This window comes from Entelurus aequoreus, linkage group LG01, assembly GCF_033978785.1.
Source record: "Entelurus aequoreus isolate RoL-2023_Sb linkage group LG01, RoL_Eaeq_v1.1, whole genome shotgun sequence".
Classification (NCBI taxonomy): domain Eukaryota; kingdom Metazoa; phylum Chordata; class Actinopteri; order Syngnathiformes; family Syngnathidae; genus Entelurus; species Entelurus aequoreus.
In genome coordinates this window covers 75,197,420-75,221,976 of record NC_084731.1, presented here as the reverse complement: position 1 = coordinate 75,221,976, position 24,557 = coordinate 75,197,420, and the positions used below count along the sequence as shown (strand labels likewise).

The window sequence follows — 24,557 nt, the reverse complement described above, 5'->3', positions numbered from 1 at the left end:
TCGTCATTGACTCTGTAGGTTCTCATGTTGTAGATAACTTCCTATGTTCTCATGTTGTTATTGACTCTGTAGGTTCTCATGTTGTAGATGACCATCTATGTTCTCATGTCGTCGTTGACTCTGTAGGTTCTCATGTTGTTGATGACCTCCTATGTTCTCATGTTGTAGATGACCTCCTATATTCTCATCTTGTTGACTTTGTAGGTTCTCATTTTGTAGATGACCCTCTTTGTTCTCATGTCGTCATTGACTCTGTAGGTTCTCATGTTGTAGATAACCTCCTATGTTCTCATGTTGTTATTGACTCTGTAGGTTCTCATGTTGTAGATGACCATCTATGTTCTCATGTTGTCGTTGACTCTGTAGGTTCTCATGTTGTTGATGACCTCCTATGTTCTCATGTTGTAGATGACCCACTATGTTCTCATGTCGTCATTGACTCTGCAGGTTCTCATGTTGTCGATGACCCCGTATGTTCTCATGTTGTTGACTCTGTAGGTTCTCATGTTGTAGATGAACCTCTATGTTCTCATGTTGTTGTTGACTGTAGGTTCTCATGTAGTAGATGACCCTCTATGTTCTCATGTTGTTGTTGACTCTGTAGGTTCTCATGTTGTCGATGACCTTGCATGTTCTCATATTGTTGACTCTGTAGGTTCTCATGTTGTAGATTAACCTCTATGTTTTCATGTTGTTGTTGACTGTAGGTTCTCATGTAGTAGATGACCCTCTATGTTCTCATGTTGTTGTTGACTCTGTAGGTTCTCATGTTACAGAGGACCTCCTATGTTCTCATGTGGTTATTGACTCTGTAAGTTCTCATGTTGTAGATGACCTCCTATGATCTCATGTTGTTGATGAACTCCTATGATCTCATGTTGTTTTTGACTCTATAGGTTCTCATGTTGTAGATGACCTTCTATATTCTCATGTTGTTGTTGACTCTGTGGGTTCTCATGTAGTAGTTTACTCTCTATGTTCTCATGTTGTTGTTAACTCTGTAGGTTCTCATGTAGTAGATTACCTCCTATGTTCTAATGTTGTTGTTGACTCTGTAGGTTCTCATGTCGTAGTTTACTCTCTATGTTCTCATGTTGTTGTTGACTCTGTAGGTTCTCATATTATAGATGACCTTATATGTTCTCATGTTGTCGTTGACTCTGTAGGTTCTCATGTCGTAGATGACCTCCAATATTCTCATGTTGTCGTTTACTCTGTAGGTTCTCATGTTGTAGATGACCTCCTATTTTCTCATCTTGTTGTTGACTTTGTAGGTTCTCATTTTGTAGATGACCCTCTTTGTTCTCATGTCGTCGTTGACTCTGTAGGTTATCATGTTGTTGATGACCTCCTATGTTCTCTTGTTGTAGATAACCCACTATGTTCTCATGTCGTCGTTGACTCTGTAGGTTCTCATGTTGTAGATGAACCTCTATGTTTTCATGTTGTTGTTGACTCTGTAGGTTCTCATGTAGTAGATGACCCACTATGTTCTCATTTTGTTGTTGACTCTGTAGGTTCTCATGTTACAGAGGACCTCCTATGTTCTCATGTGGTTATTGACTCTGTAAGTTCTCATGTTGTAGATGACCTCCTATGATCTCATGTTGTTGATGAACACCTATGATCTCATGTTGTTTTTGACTCTGTAGGTTCTCATGTTGTAGCTGACCTTCTATGTTCTCATGTTGTAGATGACCTTCTATGTTCTCATGTTGTTGTTTACTCTGTGGGTTCTCATGTAGTAGTTTACTCTCTATGTTCTCATGTTGTTGTTAACTCTGTAGGTTCTCATGTAGTAGATGACCTCCTATGTTCTAATGTTGTTGTTGACTCTGTAGGATCTCATTTTGTAGATGACCTTCTATGTTCTCATGTAGTCATTGACTCTGTAGGTTCTCATGACGTAGATGACCTCCGATGATCTCATGTTGTTGATGACCTCCTATGATCTCATGTTGTTTTTGACTCTGTAGGTTCTCATGTTGCAGATGACCTTCTATGTTCTCATGTTGTAGATGACCTTCTATGTTCTCATGTTGTTGTTGACTCTATGGGTTCTCATGTAGTAGTTTACGCTCTATGTTCTCATGTTGTTGTTAACTCTGTAGGTTCTCATGTAGTAGATTACCTCCTATGTTCTAATGTTGTTGTTGACTTTGTAGGTTCTCATGTTGTAGATGACCTTTTTTGTTCTCATGTCGTCATTGACTCAGTAGGTTCTCATGTTGTAGATGACCTCCTATGATCTCATGTTGTTGATGACCTCCTATGATCTCATGTTGTTTTTGGCTCTATAGGTTCTCATGTTGTAGATGACCTTCTATATTCTCATGTTGTTGTTGACTCTGTGGGTTCTCATGTAGTAGTTTACTCTCTATGTTCTCATGTTGTTGTTAACTCTGTAGGTTCTCATGTAGTAGATTACCTCCTATGTTCTAATGTTGTTGTTGACTCTGTAGGTTCTCATGTCATAGTTTACTCTCTATGTTCTCATGTTGTTGTTGACTCTGTAGGTTCTCATGTTATAGATGACCTTATATGTTCTCATGTTGTCGTTGACTCTGTAGGTTCTCATGTCGTAGATGACCTCCAATATTCTCATGTTGTCGTTTACTCTGTAGGTTCTCATGTTGTAGATGACCTCCTATTTTCTCATCTTGTTGTTGACTTTGTAGGTTCTCATTTTGTAGATGACCCTCTTTGTTCTCATGTCGTCGTTGACTCTGTAGGTTATCATGTTGTTGATGACCTCCTATGTTCTCTTGTTGTAGATAACCCACTATGTTCTCATGTCGTCGTTGACTCTGTAGGTTCTCATGTTGTAGATGAACCTCTATGTTTTCATGTTGTTGTTGACTCTGTAGGTTCTCATGTAGTAGATGACCCACTATGTTCTCATTTTGTTGTTGACTCTGTAGGTTCTCATGTTACAGAGGACCTCCTATGTTCTCATGTGGTTATTGACTCTGTAGGTTCTCATGTTGTCGATGACCTCCTATGTTCTCATGTTGTTGTTGACTCTGTAAGTTCTCATGTTGTAGATAATCCTCTATGTTCTCATGTTGTTGTTGACTCTGTAGGTTCTCATGTAGTAGATGACCCTCTATGTTCTCATGTTGTGGTTGACTCTATAGGTTCTCATGTTACAGAGGACCTCCTATGTTCTCATGTGGTTGTTGACTCTGTAGGTTCTCATGTTACAGAGGACCTCCTATGTTTTCATGTTGTTGTTGACTCTATAGGTTGTCATGTAGTAGATGACCCTATATGTTTTTATGTTGTTGTTGACTCTATAGGTTCTCCTGTTGTCGATGACCTCCTATGTTCTCATGTCGTCATTGACACTGTAGGTTCTCATGTCGTAGATGACCTCCTATGATCTCATGTTGTTGTTGACTCTGTAGGTTGTCATGTTGTAGATGACCTTCTATGTTCTCATGTCGTCATTGACTCTGTAGTTTCTCATGTCGTAGATGACCTCCTATGATCTCATATTGTTGTTGACTCTGTAGGTTCTCATGTTGTAGATGACCTTCTATGTTTTCATGTTGTTGCTGACTCTGTGGGTTCTCATGTAGTAGTTTACTCTATACGTTCTCATGTCGTAGATGACCTCCTATGTTCTCATGTTGTTGTTAACTCTGTAGGTTCTCATGTAGTAGATGACCTCCTATGTTCTAATGTTGTTGTTGACTCTGTAGGTTATCATGTCGTAGTTTACTCTCTATGTTCTCATGTTGTTGTTGACTCTGTAGGTTCTCATGTTATATATGACCTTATATGTTCTCATGTTCTCGTTGACTCTATAGGTTCTCATGTAGTAGATGACCCTCTATGTTCTCATGTTGTTGTTGACTCTGTAGGTTCTCATGTTACAGAGGACCTCCTATGTTCTTATGTGGTTGTTGACTCTGTAGGTTCTCATGTTACAGAGGACCTCCTATGTTTTCATGTTGTTGTTGACTCTGTTGGTTCTCATGTCGTAGATGACCCTCTATGTTCTCATGTTGTTGTTGACTCTATAGGTTGTCATGTAGTTGATGACCCCCTATGTTTTCATATTGTTGTTGACCCTGTAGGTTCTCATGTCGTAGATGACCCTCTTTGTTCTCATGTTGTTGTTGACGCTGTAGGTTCTCATGTTACAGAGGACCTCCTATGTTCTAATGTTGTAGTTGACTCTGTCGGTTCTCATGTTACAGAGGACTCCTATGTTCTCATGTCATCGTTGAATCTGTAGGTTCTCATATAGTAGTTTACTCTCTATGTTCTCATGTCGTAGATGACCTCCTATGTTCTCATGTATTAGATGACCTCCTATGTTCTAATGTTGTTGTTGACTCTGTAAGTTGTCATTTTGTAGATGACCCCCTATGTTCTCATGTTGTTGTTGACTCTGTAGGTTCTCATGTTGTAGATGACCTTCTATGTTGTCATGTCGTCGTTGACTCTGTAGGTTCTCATGTTGTAGATGACCCTCTATGTTCTCATGTTGTTGACTCTGTACGTTCTCATGTTACAGAGGACCTTCTATGTTTTCATGTTGTTGTTGACGCTGTAGGTTTTCATGTCGTAGATGATCCTCTATGTTCTCATGTTGTTGTTGACTCTATAGGTTCTCATGTAGTTTATGACCCTCTATGTTTTCATGTTGTTGTTGACTCTGTAGGTTCTCATGTTACAGAGGACCTCCCGTGTTCTCATGTGGTTGTTGACTCCGTAGGTTCTCATGTTACAGAGGACCTCTCTTGTTCTCATGTGGTTGTTGACTGTGGGTTCTCATGGTGAGATGATGCTCTATGTTCACATGTTGTTGTTGACTCTGTAGGTTCTCATGTTAGAGGACCTCCCTTGTTCTCATGTGGTTGTTGACTCTGTAGGTTCTCATGTCGTAGATGATCCTCTATGTTCTCATGTTGTTGTTGACTCTGTAGGTTCTCATGTCGTAGTTTTCTCTCTATGTTCTCATGATGTTGTTGACTCTGTCGGTTCTCATGTTACAGAGGACTCCTACGTTCTCATGTTGTTGTTGAGTTTGTGGACCTCCTATGTTCTCATGTGGTTGTTGACTCTGTAGGTTCTCATGGTACAGAGGACCTCCCTTGTTCTCATGTGGTTGTTGAGTCTGTAGGTTCTCATGTCGTAGATGACCCGCTATGTTCTCATGTTGTTGTAGACTCTGTAGGTTCTCATGTTACAAAGTACCTCCTATGTTCTCATGCTGTTGTTTACTCTGTAGGTTCTCATGTCGAAGATGACCTTCTATGTATTCATGTTGTAGTTGACTCTGTAGGTTCTCATGTTGCCAATTGATATTCTCATGCGTGAAAGGGACAAGTGGTAGAAAATGGATGGATGGATGTTTCAGGCTGCAGAATAGAAAAAGGAGTTGTAATAATTGTGTTTGTAGTCCAGTCATATGTGAGCTGGGAGCAAAGACCTTGCTTTGTTTAGAATGTGCACTCTGGTCTAAGGAGAGCAAATAAGTGAATTAGCATCGGCTGTATGCTGAATCACCACCTGATTGGCAGATAAGCATCCAGCTGAGTGTGCCATTGGTCAGCTGGCCACTAATGGCCTATTGTATTTTTTTAATCTGCGCTGATCTGGGATCAGAACACGCTGACTTTTATGAAAAAGCTTCAATTTACTGCGTCCTCGTTGCCTCCTTGACTGTGTTGTCACGGTTACCAGTGAACACACAGAGACCTGATAAGCTTGTTGTTCCTCTCTAAGGCAGAGTTTCCCTCCATGTTGAGTCGAGGATGACATAATCCCGTCATGAAATATTGAACACGTTCGCCAGAACCGGGCCTGACCCTGCTCTTGAGGGACCGCCTACTCTTGTAAGCTTTTATTTGGCATGACGCCATGACACACCCCACCCTCCAGTTAAGTGTGTGTTTAAAGGTGCATCCACTTCTTTGACTGCAGGAAAGTACATTTGAAGATGTCTGCAAAAATCAGTCATGATGACATCACACGACAGAAGGTCACATGATGCATGATGCTTCTCTGTTACCATGGTTACGACGAGTCACTTCCATGCTATTTTCTCGACCAGATGAGTTATTTCTAAGGGTGGTGGTGCCGCCTTTTGACGACCTCTGTGCGGTGGTCTGCAGGTACGGCGACATGGTCCCCAACACCATCGCTGGGAAGATTTTCGGCTCCATCTGCTCGCTGAGCGGCGTGCTGGTCATCGCCCTCCCCGTGCCCGTCATCGTGTCCAACTTCAGTCGCATCTACCACCAGAACCAGCGAGCCGACAAGATGCGAGCGCAGCAGGTCGGACGCCATTTTGCTCCACAATTACACACCACTTTTACACCTCTGACAGTGCAACTCTTGTCTTGTCAAAGCGTCTTCCTGCTGGAAAAAGATTGACTTGTGAGACAACGCCATGGAGGTTAATTTGTGTCTATATAACGAAAGCTTTTTTCTTTTTTTTTTACACTGAATTTATGTAACAAAATTTTTTACATGGATTAAAATTTGTAAGCAAAATTTGTGTTTGAAAATTCAGTTTGTTAAAATTCAATGTAAAACAAACGTAAAAAAAGCGAATAAAAACGTTGCGTTAAAGAAATACAGTGTATAAAAATTCATTGTAAAATAATTCAGTCCATAAAAATTCTGCGTAAAAGAAGTCAGTGTATAAATATTCAGTGTAAAAAAAATTACTGTATAAAAATGAAGTGTAAAAAAAATCAGTGTATACATTTTTTTTAATAAAAATTCAGTATATATGAAATTTAGCGTAACAAAATCGGTGTATAAAAATTCAGTGGAAAAAAAATCAGCGTAAAAAATTGAGCGTAAAAAAGTTCTGCGTATAAAAATTAATCATTAAATAATGATGTATAAAATTGTATGAAAAAAATAAGTGTATGAAAATTCAGTGGTGTAAACAAATTCAGTGTATAAAAATTAAGTGTAAAAAAAATAAGTGTATAAAAATTCAGGGGGAAAAAAATTTCATGTATAAAAATTCAGTGTATATGAAATTCAGCATAAAAAAAATTGGTGTATAAAAATTGAGTGTAAAAAAAATTCAGCGTAAAATATTCTGTGTATAAAAATTAATCATTAAACAATTATGTATAAAAATTGTATGAAAAAAATCAGTGTATGAAAACTCAGTGTAAACAAATGTGTATAAAAATTAAGTGTAAAAAAATCAGTGTATAAAAATTCAGGGGGAAAAAAAATTAATATATAAAAATTCAGTGTATATGAAATGTAGCGTAAAAAAATCGGTGGGTAAAAATTCAGTGTAAAAAAAATCTGTGTACAAAAATTCAGCGTAAAAAAAATTCAGTGTGTAAAAATGCTGTGTATAAAAAGTCATCATTAAAAAATGATGTATAAAAATTGTGTGGAAAAAATTAAGTGTATGAAAATTAAGTGTAAAAAAAATCGGTTTATACAAATTCAGGGGGAAAAAAATAAATGTATAAAAATGTGTTGTATATGAAATTTAGCGTAGAAAATCTGCGTATAAAAATTCTATGTAAAAAAATTCAGTCCATAAAACTTATCATCAGTAAAAAATGATGTATAAATGGTATGAAAAAATTCAGTGTAAACAAATTTAGTGTATAAAAATTAAGTGTAAAAAAAATCAGTGTATGAAAATTCTGGTGTATAGTGTATATCAATCAATCAATCAATCAATCAATCAATCAATCAATCAATGTTTATTTATATAGCCCTAAATCACAAGTGTCTCTATGAAATTTAGCGTAAAAAAAATCTGTGTATAAAAATTGCGTGTAAAATAAAATCTGTATATAAAAATTCAGCGTAAATAAATGCAGTGTGTAAAAATGCTGTGTATAAAAAGTCATCATTAAAAAATTATGTATAAAAATTATGTATAAAAATTGTGTGGAAAAAATTAAGTGTAAAAAAAAAAATCAGTGTATACAAATTCAGGGGGAAAAAAATGAATGTATTAAAATGTGTTGTATATGACATTTTGTGTAAAAATTCAGCGTAAAAACTCGTGTATAAAAATTCAATGTAAAAAAATTCAGTCCATAAAAATTCAGCGGAAAAAAAGTCAGTGTATAAAAATTCAGTGTATCAAAATTCATCATTAAAATATTATGTATAAAAATAGTATGAAAATTATCAGTGTATAAAAATTCAGGTGGAAAAAAGTCAGTGTATAAAAACTCAGTGTATCAAAATTTATCATTAAAATATTATGTATAAAAATTGTATGAAAAATATCAGTGTATAAAAATTCAGGGGGAAAAAAGTCAGTGTATAAAAATTCAGTGTATCAAAATTCATCATTAAAATATTATGTATAAAAATTGTATGAAAAATATCAGTGTATAAAAATTCAGGGGAAAAAAAGTCAGTGTATAAAAATTCAGTGTAAAAAAATTCTGTGTATCAAAATTCATCATTAAAAGATTATGTATAAAAATTGTATGAAAAATATCAGTGTATAAAAATTCAGGGGGAAAAATGTAATGTATAAACATTCAGTGTATATGAAATTTAGCGTAAAAAAATCTGTGTATAAAAATTGAGAGTATAAAAATTCAGCGTAAAAAAATTCTGTGTATAAAATTCTGTGTATAAAAGTCATCATTAAAAAATTATGTATAAAAATTTTGTGAAAAAATTCAGTGTATGAAAATTAAGTGTAAAAAAAATCGTTGTATACAAATTTAGGGGGGAAAAAATTAATGTATTAAAAAGTGTTGTACAGTATATGAAATTTAGCGTACAAAATCTGTGTATAAAATTTCAGCGTAAAAAAATCCAGTGTATAAAAATTCAGTGTAAAAAAATTCTGTATATAAAAAAAATTAAGTGTAAATAAAATCACCGTAAACAAAAATTCAATGTACAAAAATTCTGGATAAAAAAAATTAAGTGTAAAACAATTCAGCGTACGAAAATTCAGTGTATAAAACATTCAGCGCAAAAAAAAAAATCAGTAAAGAAAAATTAAATACAGAAATATTTGTTTTCAAAACTCAGGAGCCACTTCCAGTAAAATAAGACTGAAGCAATTGAGCCTGTCTCAGAACCAGCCAATGAGGTGTCACGTTTGCAGTCACGTGACACTAGGGATGATGTTTGATAAGAAATTATCGAGTTCGAACCTATTTTCGAATCCTCTTATCGAACCGATTCCTTATCGATTCTCTTATCGAGTCCAGATAGGTTGTTGTATATGGGAAAAAACCACAATATTTGGTTTAACAAAAGCTTACTTTTATTATATAAGAAAAAAATAAAATCTAATAAATAAATAAATATTGACTGTTACCCCCCTAAAAAAATAAAATAAAATAAATAAATATTGACTGTTGTTACCCAAAGTATATTAAGTGGGATTTTTCAGAAAAACAAATATAAACAGTAACACAGAAACAACCTGTCTCTGTGATCACTATAGGTGTATAAATAATAATATAGTGTTAAATAAAATCAGTCCCTTGGGCACAAAACTGAAAATAATACAGCTCTTCAAAAAGTGCCCTTCTGCTGCTATTTGACATAACTGTTTGTTATGATGCTTTGACATTTTTGTACTTTATTTCTTTATTGAAAGAAAATTCTATGAATAGAAAAGTTGTTCGCAAATTTGGTTACAATGCTAAAAAATGAAAAGTTAAAGCTAAAAAAAGAAATACACTTTATTGAGTTAACATTATTTCTTTATAGGGGGAAAGATGTGATGTTATGAGCTAGGCTAGGGAATATAACAACCAGTGGCGTGCGGTGAGGTTAATGTCTGGTGAGGCACGACTGCATCATCACAGTCAGATTTACAAACATATGAACCTGCAGTGCAGGTGTACCTAATGTTGTGTCCCTGCGGTCGTTCGCGGCTCCTCCAGCGCGAGCATTGTTGTTTTTGCACTCTTTGGCTTCTTGTTAAGTGACTTTTTTGGGGTGGATTCGGTCTTGCACGTGGAGGGTTTGGGTGTGGGCTTTGGTTGGTGTGGCCGCGGCGCTCCCGTCGGGGGTGTATTCTGCGGCAGAGGTGCTTGGCACCAGGAGGCGGGGTTATGAGACGAGCCTCCAGTTTTATGATCGCTCAGCACAAGAAATACGTTACACACATACACTTGTTGACAAAATACACTGGACATTATATACCTCAGCTAACTAAACTATGGAAATGTATAATATAATTCATATAGCAATACGGTCTCACTTCACAGCAGCTCAGCAGTTAGCCGAGTCATTGTGCACAATCCATGTTGAGGCACAACGCAGTGACGTGCCTCAACTGGCTGCTGATCACAGCACCGTCTCTTCTCAGTATTTGAACGGCAAATGTGAAAATAAAAATAATCTAAAACTGGTGAAGTTAAATGGAAAATAACTTTAGTATTATCACTGGATACATATAACAATTTAATTATTATTTTTTTCTTTTTACTTTTTTTTCTTTCCATGATGGCAGGTGAGGCTCTAGTGACGGCACGCCACTGATAACAACTACACTACCCAGCATGCAACGGGAGTGACGAGCATGCGCGGTAGCCCCGAAAAGTGTTGTTGCATGTCGTCACGCCAGCAGCTAAGAATGAGGTTATGAGCACGCTGTCAAAGTAAACGTCAAGAACTCAGCCAACACGCCTCGTATGCATTATTTATAATTAGACAGACAGTGTGATTTTGTTTTGTTTACAAGGAAAGAAAAACAAAAGTTAAAAAAGGGAGATGTATGTAATATATATATGTATGTGCTGCGGTTGCTTTAAGAACGTTGGGACAGCAGCCGTAAAGGAGGTGCGTTGCTAGCCTGGTTGCTATGTTTCCGGTTGGTCGTAAAAGTGTTCGTCATGTGTTTGTACCCTGCTCAAATCTCTCAGTAAAGTTATTCATTGGATTATACCTTTTGTTTTGAACTTTATTACACCTTGGAGCGCTGTTTATTGTTTTCCTGCTTTCCCTATTTTCGCCTAACGACTGAGCTACATGACGTAATTTCTTGTGATGTCTCACGGGGCATTTCTGGTCGGGACGGGATTCGTTCCGAGGGATTTGAATAAAGAACCAAGTCTTTTTCTTTACTATAGTGCTCTCGATAAAGGGTACCGGTTCTCAAAAAGGGATTCGAGTCAGAGGACTCGGTTCTTTTCTTATCGAACAACCGGGAAAACCGGTTTCGAGTATCATCCCTACGTGACACAAATATTATGACATTAACATTTGACAAGGAATACTTCTACACCAATTGTTGATTTCTCTCTGAGCTGCCACCTTAACGTGGTAGAGGAGTTTGCGTGTCCCAATGATCCTAGGAGCTATGTTGTCCGGGGGCTTTATGCCCCCTGGTAGGGTCTCCCAAGACAAACTGGTCCTAGGTGAGGGATCAGACAAAGAGCAGCTCGAAGACCTCTATGAAGAACATGAACAAAGGACCCAGATTTCCCTCGCCCGGACGCGGGTCAACGGGGCCCCCTTCTGGAGCCAGGCCCGGAGGTGGGGCACGATGGCGGGCGCCTGGTGGCCGGGCCTGTCCCCATGGGTCCCGGACAGGCACAGCCCGAAGAGGCAACGTGGGTCCCCCCTCTAATGGGCTCACCACCCATAGCAGGGGCCATAGAGGTCGGGAGCAGTGTGAGCTGGGCGGCAGCCAAAGGCAGGGCACTTGACGGTCTGATCCTCGGCTACATAAGCTAGCTCTTGGGACGTGGAAGGTCACCTCGCTAGGGGGGAAGGAGCCTGAGCTAGTGCGTGAGGTGGAGAAGTTCCGGCTAGATATAGTCGGACTCACTTCGACGCACAGCAAGGGCTCTGGAACCAGTTCTCTTGAGAGGGGCTGGACTCTCTTCTACTCTGGCGTTGCCGGCAGTGAGAGGCGACGGGCTGGGGTGGCAATTCTTGTTGCCCCCCCGGCTCAAAGCCTGCACGTTGGAGTTTAACCCGGTGGCCGAGAGGGTAGCTTCCCTCCGCCTTCGGGTGGGGGGACGGGTCCTGACTGTTGTTTGCGCTTACGCGCCAAACGGCAGCTCAGAGTACCCACCCTTTTTGGATTCACTCAAGGGAGTACTGGAGAGTGCTCCCCCGGGTGATTCCCTCGTTCTACTGGGGGACTTCAACGCTCATGTTGGCAACGACAGTGAAACCTGGAGAGGCGTGATTGGGAAGAATGGCCGCCCGGATCTGAACCAGATTGGTGTTTTGTTATTGTACTTTTGTGCTCGTCACAGATTGTCAATAACAAACACCATGTTCAAACATAAGGGTGTCCATATGTGCACTTGGCACCAGGACACCCTAGGCCGCAGTTCCATGATCGACTTTGTAGTTGTGTCATCGGATTTGCGGTCTCATGTTTTGGACATTTGGGTGAAGAGAGGGGCGGAGCTTTCTACCGATCACCACCTGGTGGTGAGTTGGCTGCGATGGTGGGGGAGGATGCCGGACAGACCTGGCAGGCCCAAACGCATTGTGAGGGTTTGCTGGGAACGCCTGGCAGAGTCTCCTGTCAGAGAGAGTTTCAATTCCCACCTCCGGAAGAACTTTGAACATGTCACGAGGGAGGCGCTGGACATTGAGTCCGAGTGGACGATGTTCCGTACCTCTATTGTCGAGGCGGCCGATTGGAGCTGTGGCCGCAAGGTGGTTGGTGACTGTCGTGGCGGTAATCCTAGAACCCGCTGGTGCGGTAAGGGATGCCGTCAAGCTGAAGAAAGAGTCCTATCGGGCTATTTTGGCTCATAGGATTCTGGAGGCAGCAGACAGGTACCGACAGGCCAAGCGGTGTGCTGCTTCAGCGGTCACGGAGGCAAAAACTCGGACATGGTAGGAGTTCGAGGAAGCCATGGAAAACGACTTCCGGACAGCTTCGACGCTATTCTGAACCACCATCCGCCGCCTCAGGAAGGGGAAGCAGTGCAATGTCAATACCGTGTATGGTGGGGATGGTGTTCTGCTGACCTCGACTGCAGATGTGGATCGGTGGAGGGAATACTTCAAAGACCTCCTCAATCCTACCAGTACGTCTTCCTATGAGGAAGCAGGGCCTGGGGAATCTGTAGTGGGCTCTCCTATTTCTGGGGCTGAGGTTGCTAAGGTAGTTAAAAAGCTCCTCAGTGGCAAGGCCCCGGGGGTGGATGAGACCCGCCCGGAGTTCCTTAAGGCTCTGGATGTTGTGGGTCTGTCTTGGTTGACAAGACTCTGCAACATCGCGTGGACATCGGGGGCGGTACCTCTCGATTGGCAGACCGGGGGGGGGGGGGGGGGGGGGGGTGGTTCCTCTCTTTAAGAAGGGGAACCGGAGGGTGTGTTCCAACTATCGTGGAATCACACTCCTCAGCCTTCCCGGTAAGGTCTATTCAGGTGTACTGGAGAGGAGGCTACGCCGGATAGTCGAACCTCTGATTCAGGAGGAACAGTGTGGTTTTCGTCCTGGTCGTGGAACTGTGGACCAGCTCTATACTCTCGGCAGGGTCCTTGAGGGTGCATGGGAGTTTGGTGGACTTGGAGAAGGCATTCGACCGTGTACCCCGGGAAGTGCTGTGGGGAGTGCTCAGAGAGTATGGGGTAACGGACTGTCTTATTGTGGCGGTCCGCTCCCTGTATAATCAGTGTCAGAATTTGGTCCGCATTGCCGGCAGTAAGTCGGACCCGTTTCCAGTGAGGGTTGGACTCCGCCAAGGCTGCCCTTTGTCACCAATTCTGTTCATAACCTTTATTGACAGAATTTCTAGGCGCAGTCAGGGCGTTGAGGGTATCTGGTTTGGTGGCTGCAGGATTAGGTCTCTGCTATTTGCAGATGATGTGGTCCTGATGGCTTCATCTGGCCAGGATCTTCAGCTCTCACTGGATCGGTTCGCAGCCGAGTGTGAAACGACTGGGATGGGAATCAGCACCTCCAAGTCCGAGTCCATGGTTCTTGCCCGGAAAAGGGTGGAGTGCCATCTCCGGGTTGGGGAGGGGATCTTGCCCCAAGTGGAGGAGTTCAAGTACCTCTGAGTCTTGTTCACGAGTGAAGGAAGAGTGGATCGTGAGATCGACAGGCGGATCGGTGCGGCGTCTTCAGTAATGCGGACGCTGTATCGATCCGTTGTGTCGATTTACCGGTCGATCTACGTTCCCATCCTCACCTATGGTCATGAGCTTTGGGTCATGACCGAAAGGACAAGATCACGGGTACAAGCGGCCGAAATGAGTTTCCTCCACCGGGTGGCGGGGCTCTCCCTTAGAGATAGGGTGAGAAGCTCTGTCATCCGGGAGGAGCTCAAAGTAAAGCCGCTGCTCCTCCACATCGAGAGGAGCCAGATGAGGTGGTTCGGGCATCTGGTCAGGATGCCACCCGAACGCCTCCCTAGGGAGGTGTTTCGGGCACGTCCGACAGGTAGGAGGCCACGGGGAAGACCCAGGACACGTTGGGAAGACTATCTCTCCCGGCTGGCCTGGGAACGCCTCGGGATCCCACGGGAGGTGCTGGACGAAGTGGCTGGGGAGAGGGAAGTCTGGGCTTCCCTGCTTAGGCTGCAGCCCCCGCGACCCGACCTCGGATAAGCGGAAGAAGATGGATGGATGGATGGATGGATGGATGGATGGATGGATGGATGACAAATTCAATGAAATTGTTAGAATAAACATTTGTTGTAAAAAAAAAATTTAAAAAAATTAAAACGCAAAAATTTCAATTTCCAAAAAAGCTTTTGTAAAATGGACACAAATTACCCTCCACACAGCGCCCTCTCCTGTATTGATAGCTGCAGCAATTCCCCCCTGCCCTGTAGGTAGCGCCATCATGCCACGCTCTATCTAAGTTACCGTAAAAAAAACCTAACAATTACAATTTCAAGCAAAGAAAAGAAAATAAGTGAATGCCGAATAGGCAAATATCTACTGTACTCTACTGTTTAGTTACACACTTCCTGTTTAGTGCAAAATATGCTTCAAAATGAAAACAGTGTTGTGTGAACCTGGATTTTTAACAAGTTTTAAAGTCTAAAAGAATGAACACAAACAGAGGAAAACTGTCAACACACAAAATATCAAGACTTAAGGGGTCTCTGGACAAAGTCGCAAATCCTTTGTATTTTCAAATTTAAGTTATGTCGACAACCGGTTATGTTATGCCTCACTCACTCGGTCAAAGGGGCGTCAATTTTTAGTGCACACTTGTTTGTTTGCTGAGATATTTGTGTTTATTTCAAAGCAATTCATTGAACTTAAACTTGTCCAACAGAAAGTTCGTATGGCTCGGATCCGCATGGCAAAGAAAGGAACAACAAACGCTTTCCTGCAGTACAAAGAAGACCGAGCCCTGGGGGTGAGACACACACACACACACACACACACACACACACACACAGACACACACACACACACACACACACATTCTTGTATTTGTTACCTTCTTGAGACTTCGGAAAAATGCCTACCTCTTTAGGACCACCCTTTCTAGATATATAAAGATTTGTATTTACAACATTAATAATATATACTTACTATGCAAATATAAAAAAGGTAAGTTTTTAGTTAATTTTTTTGGTTTGTAATTGTTTTTTCTTCACTATTTACTTCAAGTTATTACAGTATGTCTCTATATCATGGGTATCAAACTCTGGCCCGCAGGCCAGGTTTGGCCCGCCGTGTAATTTCACTTGGCCCTTGAGGCGATATCAAATTAACACTAAAGCTGGCCCGCCGATTATATATTGCTGTGGTGCCGCGGTAACACCGCATTCACCGCTAATTCAAATACTTGCCAACCCTCCCGGGAGTCTTCCATACTTCAGCGCCCCTCCCGACGATCGTCAGGTCTGCCAATCAGCCAGTCCAACGAGTGCTCGCCCAGTCACAGTACATGTGCGGCTTCTGTACGCACACACAAGTGAATGCAACACATACTTGATCAACAGCGATACAGGTCACACTGAGGGTGCCAGTATAAAAAACTTTAACACTGTTAGAAATATGCGCCACACTGTGAATCCAGTGTTTCCCACACATTCATTTATTTGTGGCGGCCCGCCACGAAAGAATTAAGGCCGCCACAAAAATATATACATATATTTATTTTTTTAAAATTTAAATTTTTTTTTTTTTTTTTGTCCTGTCCAGCTTCTCAGGCAAATCATATAGTTGATGTAGATGCCCATATCGGCTGTTCAGATTTACTTTACAAAAGAGAAGTGTAGGATCAAGATTTTTGGAGCTCTTTGTTCAGTGGATCAGATGTTTGATGAAGCTTTGTGTCTATCTACCACCACTACTGTTTTCTGTTTATTTGTTACTGACTGTGGCAGGACACCTCTGCCTCTGTTTCACTTTATGTTGCTGGTAAATAATATGGTTGTAGTAGTAGGCTAAAGTTAAATTATTTAGTATGCACTAATTAAAGGGGCAGAGCTTTAAGAGACATTTTAGCTTTTATATTTTTATAAGATATATTTTTTGTAAGAACCACAATTAATAAATATATTTCAGTGAATAACTTATTGTTCAAATCTGTATATAAATATGTACATAAAGTGTTGTAATTATATTGTAAAATGGATGGATGGATGGATGGACGTGTAAAACAAAACTGTTATTATTAATTAGTAAGTATACATTTTTTGAGCCTTTTTAGAGAAAATCATATCATTGTAGTAAATTATGCAAATTACTCGATGATGTCATGGTGACCACGCCCATAGCCACGCCCATAGCCACGCCCCCACCGCCACAGGTATCTTGGCATTTTATGGGAAACACTGGAATCCACACCAAACAAGAATGACAAACACATTTCGGGAGAACATCCGCACTGTAACACAACATAAACACAACAGAACAAATACCCAGAATCCTTTGCAGCACTAACTCTTCCGGGAAGCTACAAGGTGTGTGTGGGGGGGCGGGGTTTGGTGTTAGCGGGGGTGTATTTTGTAGCGTCCCGGAAGAGTTAGTGCAGCAAAGGATTCTGGGTATTTGTTCTGTTGTGTTTATATTGTGTTACCGTGCGAATGTTCTACCGAAATGTGTTTTTCATTCTTGTTTGGTGTGGAATCAGTGTGGTGTATATTTCTAATAGTGTTAAAGTTTTTTATACTGGCACCCTCAGTGTAACCTGTATCGCTGTTGATGAAGTATGCTTGCATTCGCTCGTATGTGCTACAGAAGCCGCACATGTCTTGTGACTGGGTCTGAACGATGTAAGAATGGATAAAAAGTGGACGTGACGATAGCTCCTAGAGTACGTTAAAGGTTAATTTGTTTTAACCTTGGCCTGCGGCTTTGTTCAGTTTTACATTTTGGCCCACTCTGTATTTGAGTTTGACACCCCTGCTCTATATACATATTTATTTATTTATTTTTAATTAATTTTGGCCAAAGGGGGCGCATTTCAATTTCTTACACACACTTGCTATTACATATGTTGGCCAGAGGGGGAGCACTTCAAATGTTTACACACACTTGTTATTTCATATGTTGACCAGAGGGGGAGCACTTTTAAAAGCGACACACAGTCAATTTGAAAAATCCCTCCTTTTTGGGACCACCCTCATTTTGATAGATTTCACCACCAGGGGTGAAAATGAGACTTTCTCTATTAGATGCAATGGTTTTCTGTATTGGGACCATGATTTATGTCCTAGCTTGTTCACACCTCCTCATATAGAAGCTACTTTTCCTTGTTGGTGTCTCAAGAAGGGTAGAAATACAAGAACACACACACACACACACACACACACACACACACACACACACACACACACACACACACACACACACACACACACACACACACACACACACACGCAGGCTGAAACACATTCAACATGTTCTGCTTTTTCATGACACGCATGCTAACATTCTTCTTATTTTGCTCAAATATCCAGGAACTCCACAAACTTTCGCTTTTTTCAAATTTTTTCAAATTTTTTTTTAAATTGAACTACTTTTGAGAAGTATTTTATGCGCGCGGATGTTTTATGTGTTTATCCCAGGGCTCTTTTTTAGAGTATTAATAAAGTTCATCCATCCAATTCCCAAAATGCTCCTCGCTATTGCTAGTCAATTTCTAGCATGCTAACATTAGCATGCTAGCTTTTTAGGTAATTCTACCGGCACACACCTCGGAGTCAAAAATTTTGATACTTGATACTTAATGCGTTCCATTTACCTCGTACCATGGATAACGAAGCTGGGAATGACGTCAAGGCCGATTTACGAGCGTTCCTGATACGAGGTCGGAAATCCAGATGGCCACATCCATGCTCGCCTTATCTGGATATAAACAACTCTTGGATAAAATATGCATTTCTTCGGCAACTTTCAAACACGGCGGATGAAGAGAAAGCACAGATGCTAGTACTAGCAATGTAAAAGGTATAAAACACACAAAAAAATTAATTAACACAATAGTGACATTACCATGTATAAATTAACCTCTTACAATACATCCTATATGGCTGATTTAGTGCCACAAAGAAATACTGATAACGGATATTTTAGAAGATTCTATAGTTTACACTCGGAGCAGCCGTCTTTAAATACGACCTCGGGGTGCGTTACAGTTGTAATTTCCGAAATTCCGACTTCCCAGAACAACTGGAACTCACCATATCTGTCAGCATTGTCAGTTAGCATCCTAGCTTTTTAGCACATTTTTCATTTACACACCTCAGAGTTAAAGTTTTAATTTCAAGCATGCTAATTCTTAGTAGGCTAATGTTAGCTAGCTTATTTTGCAAATTTTGCAGGTGTACACCCAAGAATCATATTTTTGGGTTACTTCACGCTATCTGGCTAGCGTGCTAACTGTTAGCATTTCAGTTCGGCATTGGCTTTTCAGCGTTTATTTGCGGTTTTCCGAAATTATATTTTTTTGTCATGTTATCTACTCCACTGTTGGGATGTGTTCTGCCCTCACTATATGTGTTGAGGTTATAAAGCTTGGCAGACAGCTAACAAACAATCCAAGACATTTTAATAAAGTTCCAAAGCAGATGAATCAATTTAGGCTCTTTATTGTTGTTGATTTTGCTTTGTCTTTTTTGTATCTTTACTTTTGTCTTGCACTGGACTTTTATTTTGTAAAACTGAAATACACACAATGACAAATGTATAAGCCATGTGATTCAAACAACATACTGAAATGTAATACACAATATGTAAATATTAGCTTTACACAAATATACAGCATTATCATCAAACAAATACTGCTGAGTGTTGAAACTATTTCGATGGTGGAAATATACGACTGGCAGCCATTTTAAGTCCTCAAAACATCCATTAAAACAGTGCACAAAAATCGTTTTTCAATAAACATCTTACCATTAAATTTAACCACTTTCCACTTTAATATTGAGTTACATAAACAAGTTCAACAGTTTACTTACAGACTTATATTTTCCAAGGCTTGTAAGAGCTAACACAACTTGTCTACTTCTCAATTGTCTCATGAACTGAACTGACATCGTCAACCCGGAAGTGCCCAAACAAATGAAGTGTAGTATTTTCCTATCGCCACAGGGTGTCAGTAAGATTCTACAATCAAATGGGCATAACAGGATGTTTTCGTTGACATTTCATCCCTTTGACAACGACAAATATTGTTGAGTTGTACTTCTGATTATAACTGTGTGCGTGCAGGACCGTGACAGTGACAGTGGCGCTTTGTGCGTGAAGAACAAATCGGCGTTTGAGCATCAGCATCATCACCTGCTTCACTGTTTGGAGAAGACCACGGTTAGTAAACATGCTGAGTCATCATCCACGCCACACGTGACCTCGGCAAGAGCGTGTTTGTTTCGCACACTGCAGCTGCTCACACGTTAAAGTTTGAAAGGAAAGTTATAAACTAACATGAGCAAGCTTCTGATTTATTGCAGTGAGTCACAGCGTGTAGTTGTGTTGTTGTAGAAGGACACTATTTGTTATTTACTATAGTGAGTCATGTGTTATTTATTGTAGTGAGTCACAGTGTGTTATTTACTGTAGTGAGTCAGTGTGTTATTTACTGTAGTGAGTCACAGTGTTATTTACTGTAGTGAGTCACAGTGTGTTATTTACTGTAGTGAGTCACGTGTTATTTGTTGTAGTGAGTCACAGTGTGTTATTTATTGCAGTGAGTCAGTGTGTTATTTACTGTAGTGAGTCACAGTGTGTTATTTATTTATTTATTTATTTTTTTGTCATAAAAAAATACAATCATGTGTGCTTACGGACTGTATCCCTGCAGACTGTATTGATCTATATTGATATATAATGTAGGAACCAGAAATATTAATAACAGAAAGAAACAACCCTTTTGTGCGAAGGAGTGTAAATGGGACAGGGAGGTTTTTTGGGTTGGTGCACTAATTGTAAGTGTATCTTGTGTTTTTTATGTTGATTTAATAAAAAATAAAATAAATATTTGTATTTTTTTATTTATTTCTTGTGGGGCCCGGTACCAATCGATCCACGGACCGGTACCGGGTCATGGCCCGGTGGTTGGGGACCACTGTTGTAGTGAGTCACAGTGTTATTTATTGTGGCGAATCACAGTGTTTAGTCGTTTCCTGTAGTTTGTCCAGAGTGTGTAGTCATTTATTGTAGTGAGTCACTGTGTGTAATTGTTTATTGTAGTGAGTCATTTATTGTAGTGAGTTGCCATTTATTGTAGTGAGTCACAATGTGTAATTGTTTATTGTAGTGAGTCATTTATTGTAGTGAGTTGCCATTTATTGTAGTGAGTCACAATGTGTAGTCATTTATTGTAGTGAGTCACTGTGTGTAATTGTTTATTGTAGTGAGTCATTTATTGTAGCGAGTCGCCATTTATTGTAGTGAGTCACAGTGTGTAGTCATTTATTGTAGTGAGTCACTGTATGTAATTGTTTATTGTAGTGAGTCACTGTGTGTAATCATAGTGGGGCGGTATAGCTCGGTTGGTAGAGTGGCCGTGCCAGCAACTTGAGTGTTCCAGGTTCGATTCCCGCTTCTGCCAACCTAGTCACTGCCGTTGTGTCCTTGGACAAGACACTTTATCCACCTGCTCCCAGTGCCACCCACACTGGTTTAAATGTAACTTAGATATTGGGTTTCACTATGTAAAGCGCTTTGAGTCACTAGAGAAAAGCACTATATAAATCACTTCACTTCATTTTTTGTAGTGAGTCACAGTGTGTAGTCATTTATTGTAGTGAGTCACATTGTGTAGTCATTTATTGTAGTGAGTCACAGTGTGTAGTCATTTATTGTAGTGAGACACAGCGTGTAGTTCTGTGGCAGTGGAGGGTCACACTGCATGTGGTTTATTGTAGTGAGTTGCAATGAGAAGTCAGTGGTTGTAGTGAGTCACAGTGTGTAGTTAGTTGTATACTGTAGTGAGTCCTGGTGTGTATCGGTAGTTATATTGCTGTTTAGGGTCACACACAGAGTGTTGTTTATTGTAGTAAGTCATTTGTGGTAGTGAGTCACTGCGTGCAGTTGTGTATTGTAGTGAGTCAAGTTTTCTGGCGACAGAGGCAAGGAAAAACACTTTTAAAAGAAGCCAGGCTCTCGGCCGGCTGGGTTGTCTTACAGAGGACGTCCTCCATGCTGATCACTTTAAATAAAAACAGGAAGTCACATGTCCACTCCTCCCACAGAACCACGAGTTCACGGACGAGTTGAACTACAGCGAGCTCTGCATCACCACCGAGTCGGTCGGCTACCGGACCAGCCGCAGCACCTCCATGTCCAGCCAGCAGGGGGCGCCGAACCACTCCACCGGCTGCTGCCCCCGCCGCGTGCGGAGGCGGGCGGCCATGCGCCTGGCCAACTCCACCGTGTCCGTGAGCCGCGGCAGCGTGCAGGAGCTAGACACGCTGCACGCCAAGTGCGCGCACCTCCCGCCGCAGACGTAATCCAGCGCACGTTGACCGAGTCATGGTTCTGTCGCTGACATGCGCCTTTGTGTCCCAGGCGTTCCAGTCTCAACGCACAGGTGGACCTCAAGCTGAACTGCAGCGAGCAGGACTTCAGCGCCGCCATCATCGGCATCCCCACGCCGCCCGCCAACACTCCCGACGACAGCCTGCCGCCTTCGCCTGCCACTCACCCGGCCGGCATGCGCATGACGCGCGCCACTGCCTATACCTCCGACGCCATCAAGATCTCCTATTTGTAACCTCCGCCGGGTCCTGAACCGTCCCAGCCCCCCGACCTGTCTTGAAGGCGAAGACGCGTTGCGGCAGGCCGAGGATCGCGGCTTGAAGACCGGTGACAAAAACTGACGCACAAAAACACCACTCTTTGAACCTCACCGCCACAGGGTTCTTTATTGCATTTACTTCCTGCAGGAGTTCAAGATGGCCGCCGGAGGAAGATGTCTACGTTTGGACAGGTGTGGACATCCAAATATGCAAAGCAGGAAGTAGTCATTAATAATCGCTAATAAGATGAATTAATTGTGTTGTGTGTATGAAACAATAGTCAACAAACGCATAAAAACATAGCGAAAGGTGCAAAGGTCAGCTTTCCTCCGACACATTAGCTGTCACGCTAACGCGGTCACACCACGGAAACCATAAAGTTGTTAGATCCACACGTTAGCGTTTCGCCGGCTAGCTCGCCGCTTCATGGTAGCAGCTTTAGCGACATGAAGCTAATCTTTCCCTCGCCAAAACAATCTAAACAGAAAAAGACTCGTAAGGTCGGCGACGGGAGGAAGCTGACCAACTGCTAGCTTAAACATTAGCGCTGTTCACGCACGACAATTTCCTCGAGCCAATCAGGAGCGAGCGCACGGATTGTAAAATAATTTGTATCATAAACTCTCACCTGCATCTGTCAATCAACCCCCCTTAGAAATATGAAAGAAAAAAAAGGTGTGGACATCGCCATCCGGTGTCGGTCCGTGCATGAGCCTGGCACGTTGCCACTTCCGACTTTAGCCACCATATTGAAAAAAAACAACTAAAGAAACAAAAAGGGGGAAAATATCCTTTTCTAATTTTTGCATGAGACTTTTGTCTTTTCATTTATTTTCCATTAGCAAACGAAGCTTCATTCAGGAATGTTCCTGGCCTTCCGGAATGCTGAGAGACGTCACTACTATGCATGGATACCGTTGTAGGTATTTGATCTCAAAGCACTCTGTTCACTGGACTCCGCCTCTCTTCCTCACCGTCCGTCCGCACACTTCACGTCCGAGCGGATGCGGGCGTCAAACTTGCGCCAAAGCACCCGTCATTCATGTCAAGAACCGCCATGTTGACCACAGGACGGCAGGCTTGAAAGATGCCTGCCAACAGGGGCTAACGTGCTAATGTTAGCCTGCTCTTCATGTTAATTAGTGTATTCTATCGGGCTGTTACCCTGTTACTTCCGGTTTAGGGGCGGAGCCAGTGAGCAACTGAATCAAATGAAATTAAAAGCACAGACGTGTAATATTCATGACACCAATAAAAAAAAACGTGACAAAAGTGTTTGTGTCGTCACTGAGCGAGGCCGCTGGTCCTTCGGCGTCTTGACAAGAATGCTGGGATGATCAGGAAAATGAATTAGAGAAGATCAGGAAAATTAATTAGAGAAAGATCAGGAAAATTAATTAGAGAAGAACCTTGACTGACAGACTGAAGAGTTGCACTTACCAAAGTCTTTAAGGACTCATTGGATTGATTAGAGTCTCTGGAGACTACTTGGACTTACTAAACAGTCTTTTAGAGACCAGTTGCACTTACTAGAGAGTCTTTGTTGGATTGACTAAAGAGTCTTTAGAGACCAGTTGGATTTACTAAGGAGCCTTTGGATTGAATTGTATAATAGTCTACTCTTTGGAGACCACTTGGACTTACTAAATAGTCTTTTGAGACCAGTTGGACCTACAAAAAAGTATTTTGAGACCAGTTGGACCTACAAAAGAGTCTTTGAATTAACAAAAGTGTCTTTAGAGACCAGTTGAATTTACTGAAGTCTGTAGAGACTAGTTGGACTAACTCAAGAGTCTTACAATTGACTAAAGTTTAGTGAGAGATCAGTTGAATTGATTGGATTTTCGGACCTACCAAACAATAGAGACACGTAACACTGAGTCTTTGGATTGACTTAAGAGTCTACTCTTTAGAAACTACTTGGACTTCCTGAAGTCTGTAGAGACTTGTTGCACCTAAATATTTTTCTTTGGATTAATAAATCTTTAGACACCACTTGGATTTACAAAACAGTCTTTCGAAATCAGTTGTACTTACCAAGGAGCCTTTGGATTGAATAAAGAGTGTACTCTTTGGTGACCACTTGGACTTACTAAATTGGTCTTTTGAGACCAGTTCAGATTTATTCAATTCTGTAGAGACTGGTTGGATTAAGTCAAGAGTCTTACAATTGACTAAAGAGTAGTGTGAGATCAGTTGGATTGATTGGATTTTTGGACCTACCAAACAGTAGAGACAAGTAGCACACTCTTTGGATTGACTTAAAAGTATACTCTTTAGAAACTACTTGGACTTCCTGAAGTCTGTAGAGACTTGTTGCACTTAAGTCTTTTTCTTTGGATGAATAAAGAGTCTTTAGATACCACTTGGACTTACAAAACAGTCTTTCGAGATCTGTTGTACTTACTAAGGAGCCTTTGGATTGAATAAAGAGTC

At 41.1% G+C, this 24,557-nt stretch overlaps 1 protein-coding gene across 1 annotated transcript in view; it reads left to right on the top strand.

Annotated features, from left to right (window-relative positions):
- kcnd1 (potassium voltage-gated channel, Shal-related subfamily, member 1) overlaps nt 1–23,675 on the top strand; it is a 54,072-nt gene extending 30,397 nt beyond the window's left edge. Inside the window, exons 5-9 of the mRNA XM_062058139.1 lie at nt 6,129–6,291; nt 15,197–15,280; nt 19,594–19,689; nt 21,576–21,829; nt 21,892–23,675. Coding sequence (XP_061914123.1) covers nt 6,129–6,291; nt 15,197–15,280; nt 19,594–19,689; nt 21,576–21,829; nt 21,892–22,096 — 802 coding nt within the window. The 3' untranslated portion in view covers nt 22,097–23,675. The remainder of the gene's footprint in view (nt 1–6,128; nt 6,292–15,196; nt 15,281–19,593; nt 19,690–21,575; nt 21,830–21,891) is intronic.
- The last annotated feature ends 882 nt before the right edge of the window (nt 23,676–24,557 follow it).